Here is an 18,347-nt window from a genome sequence, read left to right as displayed (position 1 = left end):
CATCAAGAGAAAGAAATAAAGGGCAATTTGATACCTTTAAACGTTCAAAAGGTTTACTGATAAAAACAGATTTGACCCATTGTTCCCTACCTGTTCAAAAGAAAAGCAGGAGGAAATTGGCTTCCATTCCTGGTGGTAAGAGGCACTGACTGGAGATTAAATAACTTTCTAATGGTAAAGGTTAACAATTCTAAAATTCTCCAATGAAAGTTATGGGGGCCTGGGATTTTACTAAGAAAAATGCCTTGTATTTTGCAGGGTTCAGATGCAGTTTTGCCTGCACAGTGTATTAAATTCCTTGAAATCCCACCCATTGTTGATATTCTGTGGGTCAACGATTTTTTTTTTTTTTTTTTTAACTTTAGGAGAGCATCTGAAGACAACAAAAAGATACATCAGGAAGAACGAGTGGTCTGCTCCCAGGTTATGGATTAGGACCTCATTAGGATCTCATCTATCTAAAAGAGAAATTATAGATTTTAAAAAAGCATTGCTGCTCAGATCTGCAAGAATATGGCTCCTTTTTCAGTGGCTGAGAGGACAGCGTGGTGGCCGTGAGATCTAGGGAGGAGAGGAACCCTTGTATACGCTTCTTGGGTGGAGGTCACGAACCTGCTGAGCATTAGCTTGTAACAGATTTCCCAAATGTTCCACCAACTCTGAAAACGTGGGTCTCTGACTGGGCTCCCCATGCCAGCAGTCAAGCATGGTCTGGTACCTAGAGAAGCAAAACACTAATGTCATTAACTGCCTCCGTCTTCCCCATCTGATGTTGAAAATAAACACTTGAAGGAGTAAACATCTATGAAACGTCCACCATGAGCCCAGATGCTAAACAGTAACACCGTACTGTATAAAACACAGAGTCCTACACTTGGAGTATCATGTACAGAAAATGCTATAAATCAACATCTAATAGGAGCTAACTGGTTGGTATTGATATAGGGTTGTTGTTTCAAGAAGAGATGACTCTCTACTTCAGATTATCAAGGAAGACTTCCAGAGAGAAGTAGGACACAGACTGGGTCATAGAAGAGGTCTGTATCATGAAAAGTCTTCTGGGCAGGGACAATTTTTATAAGAAAAGAAAGGATAGAAAGACACTTCCAAAGTCTTACATTTCTGGTGTGGTATAATCAGGGGCCCTCATTCTAGTGCCTTCTTTCAATCGCCTACAAAATTCCTCATCAATCTTTACTCCAGGATATGGAGAAGCACCTAGAATAAAATAGGAATAGGACATTATTTGATTTGATTTTCTTTTATAGAAAGCCCTCAGCCTAATTCTTGAACATCATATATATATATATATATATGTGTCAGGCCACTGACTTATATCATTCTATTTGGAATATGGATGGAGGGACAAAACGAAGTGACTTACCTAAGGAAAATATTTCCCAGAGCAAAACACCAAAAGACCACACATCACTCTGAATTGTGTACACTCGGTCAAAAATTGTTTCTGGGGCCATCCATTTCAAAGGGAGGCGAGCCTAAGAGGGTAGAAGACAAGGAATCAGAACCCAACTTAGCACATATCTGAAGAAAAAACTTCCTTTGTTCCCAACACAGGTCCTGAAGCTTGCAAAGAGGAATTTGGATCCTGCAATTTAACAGATCAATGGGTTCATCTTTGAAACTTACATCTCCTTTTCTGACATAATCTGGATCTTTATAAATATCCCGGGCCAAGCCAAAGTCACAGATTTTAACCACGTTCTTCTCCGACAAGAGGATATTTCGTGCCGCCAGGTCCCTGTGGATACACTGCAAAAAGAATCGTGTGTGTGTGTTAGGTCTCAGAACAGCTGATCTCTTCTGCATCTGTTGTGACCTCATGCTCAAAAAAATCCACATCAGAAAACTAACTGATTAACAAGCACTGGGCTAATGTCTTTCATCAACACTTCAGGAAAAAAGTCTGACTTTCGCTGAGACACACACATCTGCTTATTCCATAAACAGCCCCAGACTCTGGAATTAAATAATTAAGTTATAGTATGATCATGGAGTCATAAATAGACTTCTCTTGGACACAATTAAGAATGTGTTTCTGGTCACATCCACATATCCCTTTGGCCTGGCACCATATACGGTTAAAACCTGTTATTCTAAGGAGGCCCTAGAATGGAAGTTATTTCGAATGAATGCACGGAAACCAGGAACAAGGGGCTCTCATCGGTTTGGTGCCCTTTGTTGGTTTCCCCATTCCACATGGAACTGAAGCTGAGCAGCTCTGATAAACCATGCCCCGTGGGGCTCATCCTGTTTTCAAATTGTTGGATCATCATAAAGGTCTACAAAAGACATTTCAGCCTCTCGATGGTCAAGTTAGCTCTCAGGCGCACCAAAGAAGAAAAGTGAGTTCCTCTTGCTTTCTCTCTACTCTTTTCCTTTGCTCAGTTTCTCCCTTCCCGATATCCCACATCGTCATGTGGCCTCCTACTACTGAGCAACTTTAGCTCCACCTGGTAGATTCATGAGGAAATAGAGTCTCAGGGAACACTTATAAATGAATGAAAGGCTCAGAGGATTCTGAAGTCCATGCAGGAGTGACCATGGGAGCCAGGCATTGCTGAACACCCACACCTTGAGTCTGTATAGTACTTCCCTCTGAAAAGGGCATATTCAGGGGCACCTGGGTGACTCAATTGGTCACCCGATTGTAAATTTGAGCCCCACATTGGGCTCTGTGCTGACCCTCTCAGAGCCTGGAGCCTGCTTTGGATTCTGTGTCTCCCTTGCTCTCTGCCCCTCCCCCGCTTGTGCACTCACTCACACTCACTCTCTCTCTCTTTCTCAAAAACTGATAATTAAAAAAAAATTTTTTTTAATGAAAGAGGCATATTCAAAAGCACACTGGCAAGCATGACCGAGCAAGACAGGAGATTCCAAAAAACAGGCAGTCCTCCCTACTTTTCCCCCAACCAAAGAGCTTCCTTTTTTTAGTCTAACAATCAGGTGGTGTTCAAGAAACCAGCCGACAGCTGTGAGAAAAGTTAAAGGTCCTCTGCCCGATTCCCTTCCCAGTCGAAAGATATCCTGACCAAATGGCAGGCTCTGGCCTTTAAAAAAAAAATAGTGAAATAAAATCAGAATCTCCAAGAAAGGCAAAGGGCCTTTCTCCATAGGAAAATCCTTCCCTTTGGGAAAAAGGAGACAAGACCTCCCCCCCACAGAAACATCTGAGGTCTGGAGGCTGGAAAAGCTGTGACAAGCTTTCAGATTCAGAGAAAAATGGGTTAGAGATTTCACTCTAATTTAGAAACAAAAGCAAAAACGTTAAGTCTTTCTTCCCCCACCAGGAGGGTGCAGCAAATGCATTTTGTCAACTGATCCCTTTTCCTGAAACTTAATTTGAATTTTTCTTGCTTAATATAAAACCATCCATTCTACCCTTTCCAGAGGCTGGAATCCGTGGTGTTTACAACCTTTGGAATATTTGTAACTTGTCACGTCCCCACCTCAGTCTTTGTTTGGCCTACTTTTCTAATTTTAGCTTTTTTAATCGCTCACATCTAAGGCCTGTCCTTCCTGGTTTCTAATTATACCACTAACAAATACTTTTTGATGGATGGTGATGAATGTAAAATAAATTAAAAATACACTCTCCTACGCTAAGATATCTGCAAGGCTCAGTCCCTCACCTCTTCCAGGTCACTGCTCAGATGTCACGTTCTTATAAAGCCTTCCTTGTTCACTTTGTTTAAAATTGATGTACACAAACACAGAAGCCTATGCACACACAAACATACCAGTCCTGTATACTCTATAGCCCTTTCCTGCTTATTTTTCCCCACAGTGCTTATTCCCATCCAACCTACTATGTATTTGACTTGTTTACATTGTTCACCGTTTGCTCCACCCGATAGGACGTGAACTCCTATCTTGCCTGTTTGTTCACACAGTCTTCTTAGTACTTACAAGACCGCCTGCCCTTTGTAGATGTTCAGTAAGTGTTGATCACATGAACTGATGTCATGAAATCCCTACACCTCCTGAAGTTAGCAGAAGTGGGGTCTCCCCAACAGAACTCATCCAATAGGCCCAGGAGTGGACGATGAATTATAGTTTGAAACACACACCAGCGGCTGGCACTGAACACCTTACTTCCGAATCTGTGATCTGAAGACACGCTTTGCTTCCCCCTGAGCAGTCTTACCTTCCGTGACGCCAAAAACTCCATGCCCTTAGCCACTTGGAAGCTGTAACAGATGAGATGCTCCAAGGTCAGGAAGTTCTTGTACAGATCTTCAGAAACTGTTGGAAGATGCAGAAGGACAGAGATCAGTATTGCCACCAGAAACTATGCGTTTCTAAGTTTGTGAGAATAATCTTCATTTGAAAACTTGGGAGTTAAGCTTCTGGAAACAGAAGCAGACAGAAAATGCCTGTATCTTCTGCAAGGTTGCTGAATCCCAGTATTATTAGCTTGCATCATACTCCTTAGCAAAAAAATGTTGGTTTTTCCATCTTAGTCAAATGGAACCAGCAAATCCAGGAGGCAGAAGGGAGGTAAATTTGGCAAAGATAGCAGGGGGTGAGAGAGGACTTTTTCAAGTTTGCTGTTTCAAACTGTTGTTTTTTTTTCATGTACCCAGAGGGATAAACAATAGTTTCCTATCAAGAACTCTAAAAATAAAACAACAATATTCAGGGTCATTGAATCTGTTCTCTCCAGGCTTTGTCCTGGGACAAAGGCCAAAGGTCGGATTATAATCGACAACAGATAACTAAAAATACCAGAAATATATTTACTTCTCTCACTTTCAAGCTGAGAAAGTGCTGTAAACACTTTAAAACAGGGCTGAGAGGATGCTTTTTCTCCCTCCAAGGATATGAATGAGAGATGACAGGAACTTCGAGGGAAAGATGGATTTGCGTAAACTGGTGGTATTTACTTCCGTGCAACTGGTACAAATAAACACGAAGACATTAATGGGTGTTTCGACATGATCTCTTGACTTTGGTCAGATAAGATAAGACATGGTTTCTCTCCTAGAGACAAATACCGGAGTTAATGAAAACTCCATGAAATAATATTCTTGTAAGTATTAAAAAGACTGTAAATCATTTTCTCAAGGATTTCTTTATGCTTAGGGCTAGAGGGCGCTCAGTGAACAATTAGTGAAACCCTTCCATTTTCCAAATGAAGAAATGGGAGGACACATTCCAGGCCATCACCCTTTCTACTCCAACTTAATTCCTCAATCCTTTGGGTTTCCTGTGCCCTGACCACCATTTTGTAAGAAAGATGGGACAGAGGTTGCATGAGGTCCAGATAGCCTCTCCACATTCCTCTAGGCCAAGTTCCAGCTTGGCACAGCCCATTTGGCTTCTAAGAGGAAGAAGCCAGATTTAAGGTCTATCTGTAGCCTCGCGTCAAGGGAAATGGAAGCAGGTTTCTTCCACTATTTCACGACTGGGTTCTTTTAAGCTCGTGCCTCAAGAGGAGCCAGATGTCAGGAAGCCCCATCTCTATATCTATGGAGATGTCTCTGCTCCTTCTGAGGGAAGCAGATAGTGTATCCTGGAGCTGAAAGAAGTCTTGGAAGTTTGGGAATACAGCTCTACTCCCAGAGAGCAGTAAAATATCATTGGAAGCATAACTGGATAAAGAAAAATATGTTTACCAAGACTCCTCTGAGGAAGTATGGTTGATAAGTCACCTGGACTGGGGTAGAAACAGCAGGTGACCCCTACACCACCTCAGAGAGGTTGGGTATACTTAATGGAAAGTCTTGTGTTGTGCTGGTGACTTAGGCAGGATGGGGCTGAACTGCTGAGGGTAATGGGGAGGCTAATCAACCACCAGAGAGCCTCCTTTGTCCCTCAGGAACAGAGCGCTGAGCCCCTCCCGCTACTCCATGTTGAACCAATAGTTTCAAAGCACTGGTTTAATGGTCGACTGCTTAGCCCTCGTGGGGTCCTGAGATTTCTCAGGCTCTCTGTGCTTTGCCTCACAACCTAGTCAGCTGCTTATTCAGGGCTTCCACACTTCACTTTTGAAAGACTGAATGGTGGGAGTCTCAAAATTCAGGTCTCTTTCAAGTTTTAGGGAGTATTGAACTTTTCCCATGACAAAATTCCTCATAACACTTATCACCTTCTCTTTTCTGCAAAAGCATGCGTTACGTATGAAGAAAGCAATGACAGGTACCTTCCTCTTCCTCCACATCACTGAGGGATTTCTCCTCAACAAATCCAGAGCTGGCTGAGCTCTGACTACTCGTGATACTATCCAAACGGCGTTTCGGATCCATAGTGATTTCCCCAACGTATTCCTTCCCTTGACGAAATCGTGCCCCTTTGGTCTACAATGAAGCAAATGAACAAATTCTTTGAATACAAACAAGATGTCTAAAATGTAGTAAACTATAAAAATAATTGTAACTATTAAAAGCAGACAAGAAGGACATCAATTGCAAGAATATGGAATCTCTGGGCTGAAATTTTGGGCAAATGTTCTACATAATAAATTTTCTTCCATGAAGCCTAGCTCCTTCTTTGTTTTATTTTTTAAGTTTATTTTTTACCTGTCTTGAAAGAGAGAGCAAGCAGGGAGGGACAGAGAGGAAGACAGAATCCCAAGCAGGCTCTGCACCATCAGGGCAGAGCACAACACGTGGCTCGAACTTACGGACTACGAGACCATGACCAGAACCAAAATCAAGAGTCAGACGCTTAACCAACTAAGCCACCCAGGCACCCTGCTCCTTCTTTAGCTTAGAGATAAATGCCTGTTTCAAGTCTATCCCAGATACACTTCCAACATTAGGGTGCTCTTTACAGAGGGGCTGATATTCCATGGGGCCAAATACTGCTAGGAGAGAGAGAAAATAATCCAAAGCCATCCTTCTCTCCATCCTTCCCTGTCCTCCTCCTCCTGCCCCCTCAAGCACCATCTATAATGGCTCAGTAAATTAGAGTCACAAAAAAAAAACATGAGAAGATATGTTCCCCAGTAGGTAAAAGAGGTTACAACAGCCAAGAAGATTCCTCACAAGTTCTTATTTTTTTTTAAGTTTATTTATTTATTTATTTTGAGAGAGAGAGAGAGAGAGAGAGAGAGAGAGAGAGAGAGAGAGAGGAAGCGCACGTGCAAAGAGGGGAGGGGCAGAGAGAGAGAGAAAAAATCCTAAGCAGGTTCCGTGCTATCAACCCAGAGCCCGAGTCAGGGCTCGATCTTATGAACTGTTGAGATCATGACCTGAACCAAAATCAAGAGTCAGACACTTAATTGACTGAACCACCCAGGCACCCCCTCACAAGTTCTTCACGGGGTTTTAACAAAAGAAGATTAACCTGTATCACTTTGTGTTTTCTTCCGTTTTACAATGTGACCAGAGCTGAGTTAAGAAATGACATACCTTGTAGGGGACAAATTCATTTCTCTTGCTCCTTAAGTAAGTTGACAGGTTTCCAAACTTGCAAAATTCCACAATCACCATGAGTGGCCCTGCAGACAGCACAGCATGTCAGAGAGGAAAATGTTTCCGCTCATGTATCTCATCAAGTGTTTAATACACTGATGAACAAGAAAATACCATAGAAGATGCTACAACCTTTCACTGGGGACAGGATCACAGAAATCAGTGGGTCACAATGCCCTTACAGCGTAGCTTTTCTTTTTCCAAAAGGCAATCCCACAACCTGATCAACCAAAATTTCAGAAGAAAATCCACCCTCTTGCTTTTCAACACAATCACCTAAGAGGACTCCATTTCAGGGGGAACTACTCTTAAGGTCTTTGCTTTCAAGTTTTTTGAGAGGTTTACTTTTTTCATCTGAACATCTATTACACAAGTAGCAAACTGCAGTAGAGTGAGGCAGCATTTTTTAACTCACAGGAAGTTCCAGAAGAACTTATAGAGCCCATTAAACCTCCATGAAATATATTCGTATCTAGGAATCTGGCATAGTATCCTAAGTTAAGGAAATCAAGGCCATGGGAGTTGAGTGGTTTCCCTGAAACACCAGCAGAGAACTAAATGCCAGAATCATCAGGCAACCAAAACCCTCCACAGATACTCACCTCCTGGCTTGGTACAGGCACCTAGAAGATTGACCACATTGAGATGGTGGCCAATATGAATGAGGATCTTGAGTTCAGACATGAGGGCTCGGTGTTCACTGTGTGTGGCTCCTTCTACAAATACACAGCAAACAGGGAAATCGTAAATGTGGGCATTAGCTTAAGAGGATCAGTGCCCCACTGCATGCATGTGTACAACTTACCCTCCAGGGACAACACAGCTGTAACCAACCCAATTTACAGATTAAGTGCATTAAAAGTCAAATATAAGTTATATTTTCCAATTCTAAATCAAATTCTTACTGTAAGTGCACCCAGAATGTTTGATATTTAAAGGAATCCATTGTGAAGTCTTTTGCAAAGCAGAGAATACATCTGCAAATGGAATCACGCCCAGATTTTCTTTCCTTTACAAAATTGGACTTTCATGTATCAGGTTGACTATGCTTCTTAGGGCCTGATTATTTCAGTGTTTCCTGGTAAGGAAGCAACACCATGTATTAAATATCCTTATGTATTAGGGGCTATGCTGAAGTTCCCGCCAATCGGTGCCAAGCAGGAAATTTAACAAGGGCCAGCTGGCAAGGCCAGTTGGCCCATGAGGCCGATGAGGCTAAAACTGTGAGAGTGATCCTGTACACTTCCCTCTAATTCACAGACGCGATCCACACCTCAGACCCTGATGAGCCACCTCAGAATGGCACACTCCCTTAGCCACAAGGGCGACGAGGCGGAGGGAGAGAGAGAGAGGTGGCTTTGCAATGCACAAGACCTATGGGCCAAGGGTCAGTGTGCCTCAGCAACGAAAGCACATCACAACTGGAGCTAAGAGCTTTACATGCACCACCTCCCCAAATTAAAACGACAAGGCCAGAACACCATTACCATTAGGATTAACAATTGTTTACAAGGCTTTTAATGTTTAAAATGTCACCCATGGTCCTTTTGTCCCTAGTGCAACCATTATCTTTTATAGGAGAAAATCTTTTACATACTCCAATCCTAGGAGACATGCTATTTTTGCACTCTACTATTTTTACTTATTATATTAAGTTTCTTTCCATGTCTCTACATGGTCTATAATTATCTTACCAATGCATCATAAGAGATTAAAGAACAATTTTTACATAATCAAGGTATTTTTTTTTTTTCCTAGAATCAGGCCACAAAGTACAGCTGTGCATGGGCTCCCAGGCAAAGTGGGGAAGTGGATGAAGCTGAAACCCATCCTCAACTTTGCCTGGAAGGCCATGTACCCTGGCAGGACGCTATGAAAGAGGAACTTGTCCCCAATTTGCACAAAGGCATAAGCTGGCTACATGCTTGGCTAGTGGGCTCACCTAACTGCAGGGCTGCTGATACAAGCCTTGCATTACGTCTGCAGACCAGATGAAACAGATAGAGAGATACATCACCATGTAATTTTGCTTTTACCTTTTAACATTTTGACAGCCACGGTCTTGCAAGTTGCTGTCTTGTCAATTCCAAAGGCATCTGCTTCGATCACTTGGCCAAAGGCACCACGGCCAAGGGGCTTACCTATAGTCAACAACGACAGCAAACCAAACAGACTTGGACTATTACAGCATCAAAGTGACACAGAGATTCCGACTAGATCGGATCACCTGCACACCCCAGTTTAACTCAGAGATTCCAGCTCACTCCCTTGTCTTGGCTTAATCATTGAATAATATCTCCCCCGCTTCACTCTCCAAATGCCCTACTTTGGATTATTGTAGAGGGACCCTACTTCTAAGTGACCAAAAGGATGATGACTCAAATTCCACAGACAGAATGAATATTCTGAACCTGAATCCAACATGTGAATAGACTATATCTGTCATTGTCCAAAAGGAGGAAGAGATGGCTTGGTAAACCCAACACCAAATTAACATCACTTGAAAACACACCTAGTTTCAGCCGGTCTCTGGGAAATTCCCACTTGCTGGCATCATAAGGCAAACGTTCACAGTGTTCATCCAAGGGCAGTTCATCTGGATCCATGACGATGGACAAGTAGCCCGTCTTCAGTTCCCCTCCATTGGCCTGGAAATCATTATTCCTTCCAGTCACATACACTCTGTTGTCTGGCTGTTGTTTTTTTGTGTGCTTATTATTGTTGTTTATGGAAGCCCCATTCCTGATGTCTCATTTTCAAATAAAATTCATGGAGTTTGAGAGTCAGTCCTATTATAATCCTGCATCCAGTGTCCCCTCAACCCCCAAATGAGCTCCAAATGAAGTACTTAAATCTTAATTACACTGGACAGTCCAAGCCCTTTTCTCCTCTAGTGGCTTCTATCAATTAAAGCCCAGTGGTCCAGCCAAAAGAAAGTGGGAAAGAATGTTATTGTATTGAAATAAAATTGTGCCCATTGAGCCAATAACAATGGGAAGAAACAACTCAAAGAGCCCCAGTCAGCTTTCATTAATCATGAAAACCAACGTACATGGGATGGAAGGGAAATGATTTTGTTACCCGCTTAACGGTCCGTAGAACGATGACAAGTAATAACCAGAAGAACATGGCAATCACTGCTGTGCCTACTAGAATAATGACCTCCAAGTTCGTCTTCTCCTGGGCACCTAGAAAGACACAACGGAATGCTGAAAACTCATACCTTTTGATATAAGACGACAAAGTTCAACAATAAAGCAAGATCTCAAGTTTACCAACTTGGAAAAAATCCTAGATAATAATAGTCACAAGCATCTAACTTGAAGGGATCTACAACATTCTTTTTTTTTTTTAATTTTTTTAATGTTTATTTTTTTTTGAGAGACAGAGAGAAAAAGAGAAAGAGAAAGAGAGAAAGAGAGAGAGAGAGAGAGAGAGCATGGAAGGGAGAGGGGCAGAGAGTGAGGGAGACACAGAATCTGAAGCAGGCTCCAGGATCTGAGCTGTCAGCACAGAGCCCGATGTGGGGTTCAAACTCACAAATGGGAGGATCATGACCAAGCCGAAGTTGGATGCTTAACTGACTGAGCTACCCAGGTGCCCTGAGTCTATAACATTCTTAATGGATAATTTAAAGTTTGCAAAACATTGCTCATGAAAACCTCCAACGGTAAAATTCTTTTTTTTTAAATTTTTTTAACATTTATTTATTATTGAGAGACAGAGCATGAGCATGGAAGGGGTAGAGAGAGGGGGAGACACAGAATCTGAAGCAGGCTCCAGGCTCTGAGCTGTCAGCACAGGGTCCAACACAGGGCTTGAACTCACAAACCGTGAGATCATGACCTGAGCCAAAATCAGACGCTTAACCGACTGAGCCACCCAGGCGCCCCTCCAACGATAAAATTCTAAAGTTAAAGACAGGAATTAAGGATATCAAGGATAGAAATGTTGATGTCTTAAAAGAAAAAAATCATAAGAAGGGTTTAAGGAAGAGCAGTCTTTGATGGAAAGAAAGCAGATTCCATTCTACAGGGGAGAAAAGTAGTTATTTGGCGGGGGGTGGAATAAATACCCGGTTTTGCACGGAGAGTCTCAGTTTTCATCTGAATGGAGTTTGAGAAAGGATTATATAAGAAAACAAGTGGTCAGCAAGTTACTGGCTACCATGCACCTCCTAGGTGCTCAGTCCTTTAAATATGTCATCCCTCTTGATGTTCTCAGCAACTCTCAGTCTTCAGATGGAGAAACAAGCTCAAAGAGGTTAAGCTACTTCGTCAAGGGCACACAGCAAGTGGGTGGAATGGCAAAGAATTAAACAAGTCTGTCCAACACCAGCTAACCATTACACTACCCTGCCCTTGAATGGCAGGAGTCTGAGTGAAGAAATGAGAGAAATCCAAGATGAGGGCGTCCTGTATGGCCTGGCAAGATGAGTTGAAACCACCCATGAAAGGAAAGGTAGAGGTCAGCAAGGAAGCGGCAGATGCTTGGGGCTCCAGAGGATGCTCTGAGTGGGAGAAATTAAATGCCAGAGCTTTTCAGCTAGGAGTGATTAGCAGAGAGGTGATAAGGAAGCAATTAGCACATGGGACTTCCCGCTGGATGAGTGCAGAGTGAATCAAATAAGCCGTTCAAGTGGCCCAAGGCAGCCTGAAAAAGGCAGAAGTCCAAGTAAGTAACTAGTTAGCCGAATAAGAGTTAACAGTCTGGGGACAAGTACCAACTATGCCTGGAAGTAGATTTTGTTTCTCTGGTGGTTCTATTGAGGAAACTTTCTTCTTTAATTTAATTTTTTCTATTAATTTTTTTTTTTTTTGAGAAACAGAGTGTAAGCACAAGCAGGGAAGGGGGAGGGGGAGAGGGAGGAAGAGAGAATCTCAAGCAGGCTCCATGCCCAGCACGGAGCCTGACGTGGAGCCCAGTGTGGGGACCAATACAGGGCCCAACCTGGGCTCAGTCTCACAACTGTGAGATCATGACCTGAGCCAAAATCAAGTGTCAGACCCTTAACTGACTCAGCAAACAGGCACCTCGTGGCTTTCTTTTTATACACATGGATTTTTTTTTTAATTTTTTTTAATGTTTACTTATTTCTGAGACAGAGAGAAACAGAGCATGAGCAGGGGAGGGGCAGAGAGAGAGGGAGACACAGAATCAGAAGCAGGCTCCAGGCTCTGAGCTGTCAGCACAGAGCCCGACATGGGGCTCGAACTCACAGACTGTGAGATCATGACCTGAGCCGAAGTTGGTCGCTCAACTGATTGAGCCACCCAGGCGCCCCATACACACAGATTTTAAAGTCCATTATACCTAGTAAAAAGTTCAAAGATTCAATTGTCTATATAATTAATATTAATATAATTAATAATTAATACACTGTAAAACCTTGGTTTGCAAGCATAATTCATTCTGGAAACATGCTTGTAATCCAAAGCATGCGTATCTCAAAGAGAATTTCAAGAACCATTGGTTCAGTTGTGATCATGTGACACTCATATTGCAAGACATCACTCGTTTATCAAGTTAAACAATAACTTATTGAATAACTTATTAGAAATGTTTGTTCACCTTGCAGGACACTCGCAGAACAAGTTACTCGCAATTCAAGGTTTTACTGTAATTATAACTTCCATGTTAATATTATCTCCATGTTAACATTAGGAAGACTAACCAACACAGTAAATATCTACTTCTCTCCTTCTTAGTATTATTCTTTTGGGAACTAAGTAAATGTAAGTTCTGTGCCAATGTTTCCTACTTAGGCAGGGGTAACCTGCTGCAAACAGCTCAGGGAGATGCGGCAGGGCATGAGAAAGAGCTGGAAGCCCCCACTAGGACCTGCCCTTAACATGAAGCCCTCTGGAAGTGACAAAAGCACCATGCCACTTGAAATTTTTATTTATTTCACACACTTGAAATCTTTATTTGCAAGTGCAATCTATAAAATGGTGATAAGCCTACAAATGTGAAAACAAGTCATCAAGATGCAAGATTTGATAGATTGAGGGAACTAAAATCTAGACTTTGAGAGACAAGTGAGGACGAGTTCATAAAAATCCATCCGTTTTTCCTTCTGTCACCATCCTTCTTTCTTCCTCTTTCTGTCACAAATTACCTTTCCCATCTGGGAAAATGCCAGATTTCACATCACTCCTGCACACACATAGGAGTTTCCTTTCACATTTAGACACCCTAAAATTTCCATGCCATTGGAGCAATGGTCTATTGTTCACAATTTTAATTATCTGCAGTCCAGTGAAAACTATGAACCCTTGTGATTGTCTGGATAGCACTGCTTTTGACGATTAAGCAGTAATTCCAGTGTTTTCCCAAGAAAATATAGAGGTATCACTTCTACAACAAGTTAATCGATCCATTCAAATGAAAAAAAGAAACAAGGGAAAGGAGGATATTCTACCTGCCCGGCTAAGAATTTTCCCATAGTGAGTACTGCCAGGATGGGAAATACGATGCAAGCAGAATTAAAATAACACGATTATTTTTTCTAGTTGAAATAATATATACTTAGAGCAGAAAATTTACAAAGTACAAAGAATATAAAAAATCACCAAAATACTCCCACTGGGTGGCTCAGTCGGTTGAACATCTGACTCTTGATTTCGGCTCAGGTCATGATCTCACGGTTCATGGGATCAAGCCCCAAGTCAGGTTCATGTTAATAGCGAAGAGCCTGCTTGGGATTCTCTCTCTTCCCCTCCCCCACTCATACGTGTGTGCACTCTCTCTCTCAAAAAAAAATAAATAAACATTGAAAAAATCACCTATAATCCTCCCACCCAAAGTGTATGAGTATATATACAACACAAGCTAATTTTCTAAAAACACCCGATGTGTCCATGAATTTCCACTGACCTTCTACGATGAAAAATGCCTCCACTTTTGCACACCCAAGAACACTGCATGCCTGGCAGGTATACAGGCCTTCATCTTCCTTCCTCACCCTGCGGATGGTTAGGTTCCGGTTCCCATCTTTCAGTACAATACCTAAAAGAAAAGAAAAATGGTTGTTTTCATTTATGATGTGATGTGGTGGAGTTGTGTAGGAAAAAAATTAAAAATATAAATGATGTCTTTTTTTGGATGAGTATCTAATTCTAAAGAGTGATACAGGATGCATTGCTGACTCATCACCAGTCCCAGCTTCCATGAGAATTCAACAAGGCTCTGAATTCTGAGTCTATGAAATGAGCCAGACCATGGACACTAATATTGCTTTTTTCCTACCTAAAACAAATCAAGGCATAAGGTGGGTTTTAGATCCTATCTCTGAGAATTCTGCAACCAACCAGAGATAGACATAGTCTATTCACCTGAGTCTTCAACAAGTGTTTCATTATCTTTAAACCACGTAATCTGTGGAGGGGGATTCCCAGACGTGGTGCACGAAACTTCGATGGTTTCACCAATACTTGTTGTTTGATTCTCCAGGTTTCCTGTGATCATGGGTGCCACACGCTCTGTGCACACACACACACACACAAAAATCATACGACATGTAGTTAAAACTTCTGAAATGGTTTTAGCATCAGTAAACTTATAGTTTAAACTTAATAAACAGTAAACCACTGATTTACTAAGCTGAAAATACATAGAAGCTAATAACATTACTCTTGGCCACTGAATAAAGTTAATGGAAGAAATAAGTCAGGACAGTTGAGAAAGATCACTTTGGACATCCTTGTTAGTGATTCTAGCTGGTCGTCACATCACAAAATAAAGGTTGTCACCTTTATGGGGTTTTCTTCTAACTAGACACAGCTTCCCCAAGGGGAAACTTTCCCTCCCATGAAAGTTCTAGACAGTGACACCCTTGAATTCTGCATGTTTCTCTTGGTAAGTGCGAACCTTCAGTGTAATTCAACAAAGAATGCCTTATGTATATTTGGCACTTTTTACAAAACTCACTTAGACTATTTCTGTTGCTCATTATCAATCATACGATGGACAAGAATATTAACCTTCTTTTGCAGATGAAATAACTGTAGTTAAGGGGGTTAAACAACTTCTCCAAGTCCCTATAACTCAGTGAACATTTGAACTAATGAGCTTATAAGACTAGTCCAGTGCCATTTCCACTAAAACACAAACAAGCAAGACAATAATCCCTAAAGAAAGTCAAAGATTTCAAAAATTAAGCTCATGGGTATTTGTTTCAATGTACAGCAAAACTTCAAATGTACCCTTTCATCAAAGCATTATAGAAATATCTTGTCCAAAGCAATTGAAAGCAATCTTGCTGAAAGAATCCACTGCAACATTTAGCAAAATGGGATCACCTCAGTGGTGAACTACACTGGGATTTAAGCAAATGTCCTGGGCTCTATTCTATTTCTAAGAATAATTTTAGGAAAACGACTTAGGAGTCCTTAGAGGAGCAAACCAGGTCATTGTGAGCACATATTTCCTGGGCATGGTCTCTTTCATATCTCTTTCTGAATTCTTCCTTTAATTTGAAACAGGACCGGTCCCCAAGATGGCCATATATGTAATAAGATACAAAGGGCCCTGGGAATGACTTCACCCCAAAAAATTCCTTCTTTTGACACCTAAGTCTTAACACTAGCAAACACTACCCTAGTGTCTATCTGAGGATACCTCTTAAAATATGCCAAGGCCTCTGAAGAAGACATTATTCCTCCAAAACCTTAGTATAGATTCATTCACCTGGGCAGTTCCCCATCTTAACAGTAAAATCAGAGAACGCACACATCCCAGAAACTGGAAAGGGACACTAAAGAGAGGAGAAAATGGAGGGAATCGGCACAAAGAGACTTTCCCAAGTTTGTCTGATTTCCCCAGAGACAGAGGCATGGCTGCATAGCTTTTGCGCAAGACACAAGGTTAGATAAGGTGTGGAGAGTGGCTCCATGCGGAATTTACAAAGCTATCTGCTCACTAAAATTATCATCCCGTTGATCTTATGCTGGACTACACGGGACGACCCAGAGGGACAAGCAGTGAGTGGTGCACCCCTCCCATGGGCTCTCACAGGCCCTAAACAACCCCATTGTCACACTCTTCATGCAGTAGGTATCTTACTGAGCACCTAGCATGTGCCACTGTGCTCTCTGACGCGAGCTACTACAAGGAGTAAAACAAAACAATTCCTCTCCTCATGGACACCGAGACCTCAATGTGCTACGACCGCCTGGTGGTTGCCTGTGTTCTTATCTTATCTACCTCCTCACCACTCTGAATTTCTGGAACCTTCTTAGCTCACAGTAGGCATTCCATGAACATGTGTCTACTAAAATAAATAAATGTCCAAGAATAAAGTAGAAATTTCCCCAGTTTAGGCTCATTCCTCGGAAATCCTAATGAAACCCTATCATTAGAGCTGGCAGGAACCATGTTATTTTCTCTTTTTAATACATCATTTCACCACTATCCGCCTCTTTCTGCCTCAAGGACTTTCAGTGAATAAGCTGAGTGTGTACCCGTCTACTTCATAGGCTCTTACACGATATTTTCTCACAGTCCCCAAAAGCCCTACACTAAAGGCATTCCGACTCTTTGATGATCCAGAGTTGCCTCCCTACCTAAAACCGTGAGCTGTCGGACCACACAATGTCTTTTCTTGGTCTTCCTGTCCTGAGCAAAGCACACATAATCTCCTTGGTCCTGCAAGGATGCATTCTGGAGCTCCAGGATCAAAGTGTCGCTTGTGCCATTGGAGAACATGGTGGCATTCATTTTCCAAAGGGCATCCAAGTTCTTGCAGATGGGTGTAGGCAGCTCTCCCACGTGGACTGGCAGAGCCTGAGAGCCAGCCTTGTACCACGTGAGGTTCTCAAATGTAGTTCTGTCTGCAGTGCACCACAAAGACACCCGTTCCTGTTCGGTCGGCTGGGTGCCGGGCTGCAAAGTGATTTCAGGGCCCCCTGAAATACAAAACCCATGGCTAGAAAGTGGCGATTTAATTTGGGCAGCGCGCTTTTGTCTTGGTGCTATAAAGCACCAAGAATAGTGAGGCCCTCGCAATCCCAGACAATGTCACACAGGGAAACAACCGCACGAGACAGCTCGGGCCTCAAAATAGATTATTTTACCAAGGTGTAGTCCTCAGATATGTATCAAATCTCCACTTTGAGCCCTAAACACAGTTTTGGAGATGAAAATAAAAAATCCAAGACATATTTACAGCAGATAATTATAACACGGAATTTTAAAAATGAGTTCCTCATCGACACATCACACTCAATGACATTAAGGCTATAATTACGACAACGAATTAGCCCACGTTGAACTAGTTCACCCAGTCCAGTCAGCTAAAGCTTATCCATAAAGCGAAGATGAACAGGCAGAATCAGCAGCATTGGGAGGGAACTGTCCCTATGTCATTACAATTACCTCCAGTCAATGCTGTCAACTGCTCAGCAGCAAGCCCACCAACACCGACTGAACCCCAAGAAGCCACACACTACGCTAGACTCAGATGGTGGAGACATTAACTAGTACCCAGGACTAGTGGCTAAAAATATGTGAAACAGGGGCACCTGGGGGCTCAGTCGGTTGAGCATCCGACACTCGATTTCAGGATCCCTGGGTCGTGGGATCAAGCCCCGTGTTGGGCTCTGTGCTGAGCATGGAGCCTGCTTGGGATTCTCTCTCTCTCTCTCTCTCTCTCTCTCTCTCTCTCCCTCCCTCCCTCTCCCTCTGTCCCTCTCCCCTACTCTCTCTCTCACTCGCACTCTAAAATAAGTTTTTTAAAAATTAAAAAAACATATGTAAAACCATTCTCTCCCCTGAGTGAACGGGAGTCAGTTGTACTGATTTCACATGAGCCCAGGAGCTCCCTGAGAAGTCTTCATTTATGAACAAAAGCATCCCCAGTGTCAGTCCACGGCCTTTTCCAAAACCACCATGCCACTAAAGAATGGCAAGGAC

The 18,347-nt window shown here is 42.3% G+C and overlaps 1 protein-coding gene across 1 annotated transcript in view; it reads right to left on the bottom strand.

Moving 5' to 3' along the window:
- The window catches only part of KDR (kinase insert domain receptor), a 46,480-nt gene that overhangs the window by 10,103 nt on the left and 18,030 nt on the right, over positions 1 to 18,347 (bottom strand). Inside the window, exons 13-26 of the mRNA XM_027056992.2 lie at positions 17,000 to 17,341; positions 14,771 to 14,917; positions 14,313 to 14,444; positions 10,518 to 10,624; positions 9,949 to 10,084; positions 9,473 to 9,577; positions 8,039 to 8,152; positions 7,374 to 7,462; positions 6,164 to 6,317; positions 4,166 to 4,263; positions 1,648 to 1,770; positions 1,385 to 1,496; positions 1,119 to 1,218; positions 613 to 718 (exon numbers count right to left, since the gene is read on the bottom strand). Coding sequence (XP_026912793.1) covers positions 613 to 718; positions 1,119 to 1,218; positions 1,385 to 1,496; positions 1,648 to 1,770; positions 4,166 to 4,263; positions 6,164 to 6,317; positions 7,374 to 7,462; positions 8,039 to 8,152; positions 9,473 to 9,577; positions 9,949 to 10,084; positions 10,518 to 10,624; positions 14,313 to 14,444; positions 14,771 to 14,917; positions 17,000 to 17,341 — 1,865 coding nt within the window. The remainder of the gene's footprint in view (positions 1 to 612; positions 719 to 1,118; positions 1,219 to 1,384; positions 1,497 to 1,647; positions 1,771 to 4,165; positions 4,264 to 6,163; positions 6,318 to 7,373; positions 7,463 to 8,038; positions 8,153 to 9,472; positions 9,578 to 9,948; positions 10,085 to 10,517; positions 10,625 to 14,312; positions 14,445 to 14,770; positions 14,918 to 16,999; positions 17,342 to 18,347) is intronic.

The sequence above is a fragment of the Acinonyx jubatus genome, chromosome B1, assembly GCF_027475565.1.
Source record: "Acinonyx jubatus isolate Ajub_Pintada_27869175 chromosome B1, VMU_Ajub_asm_v1.0, whole genome shotgun sequence".
Taxonomy (NCBI): domain Eukaryota; kingdom Metazoa; phylum Chordata; class Mammalia; order Carnivora; family Felidae; genus Acinonyx; species Acinonyx jubatus.
This window is presented reverse-complemented; position numbering and strand designations above follow the sequence as displayed.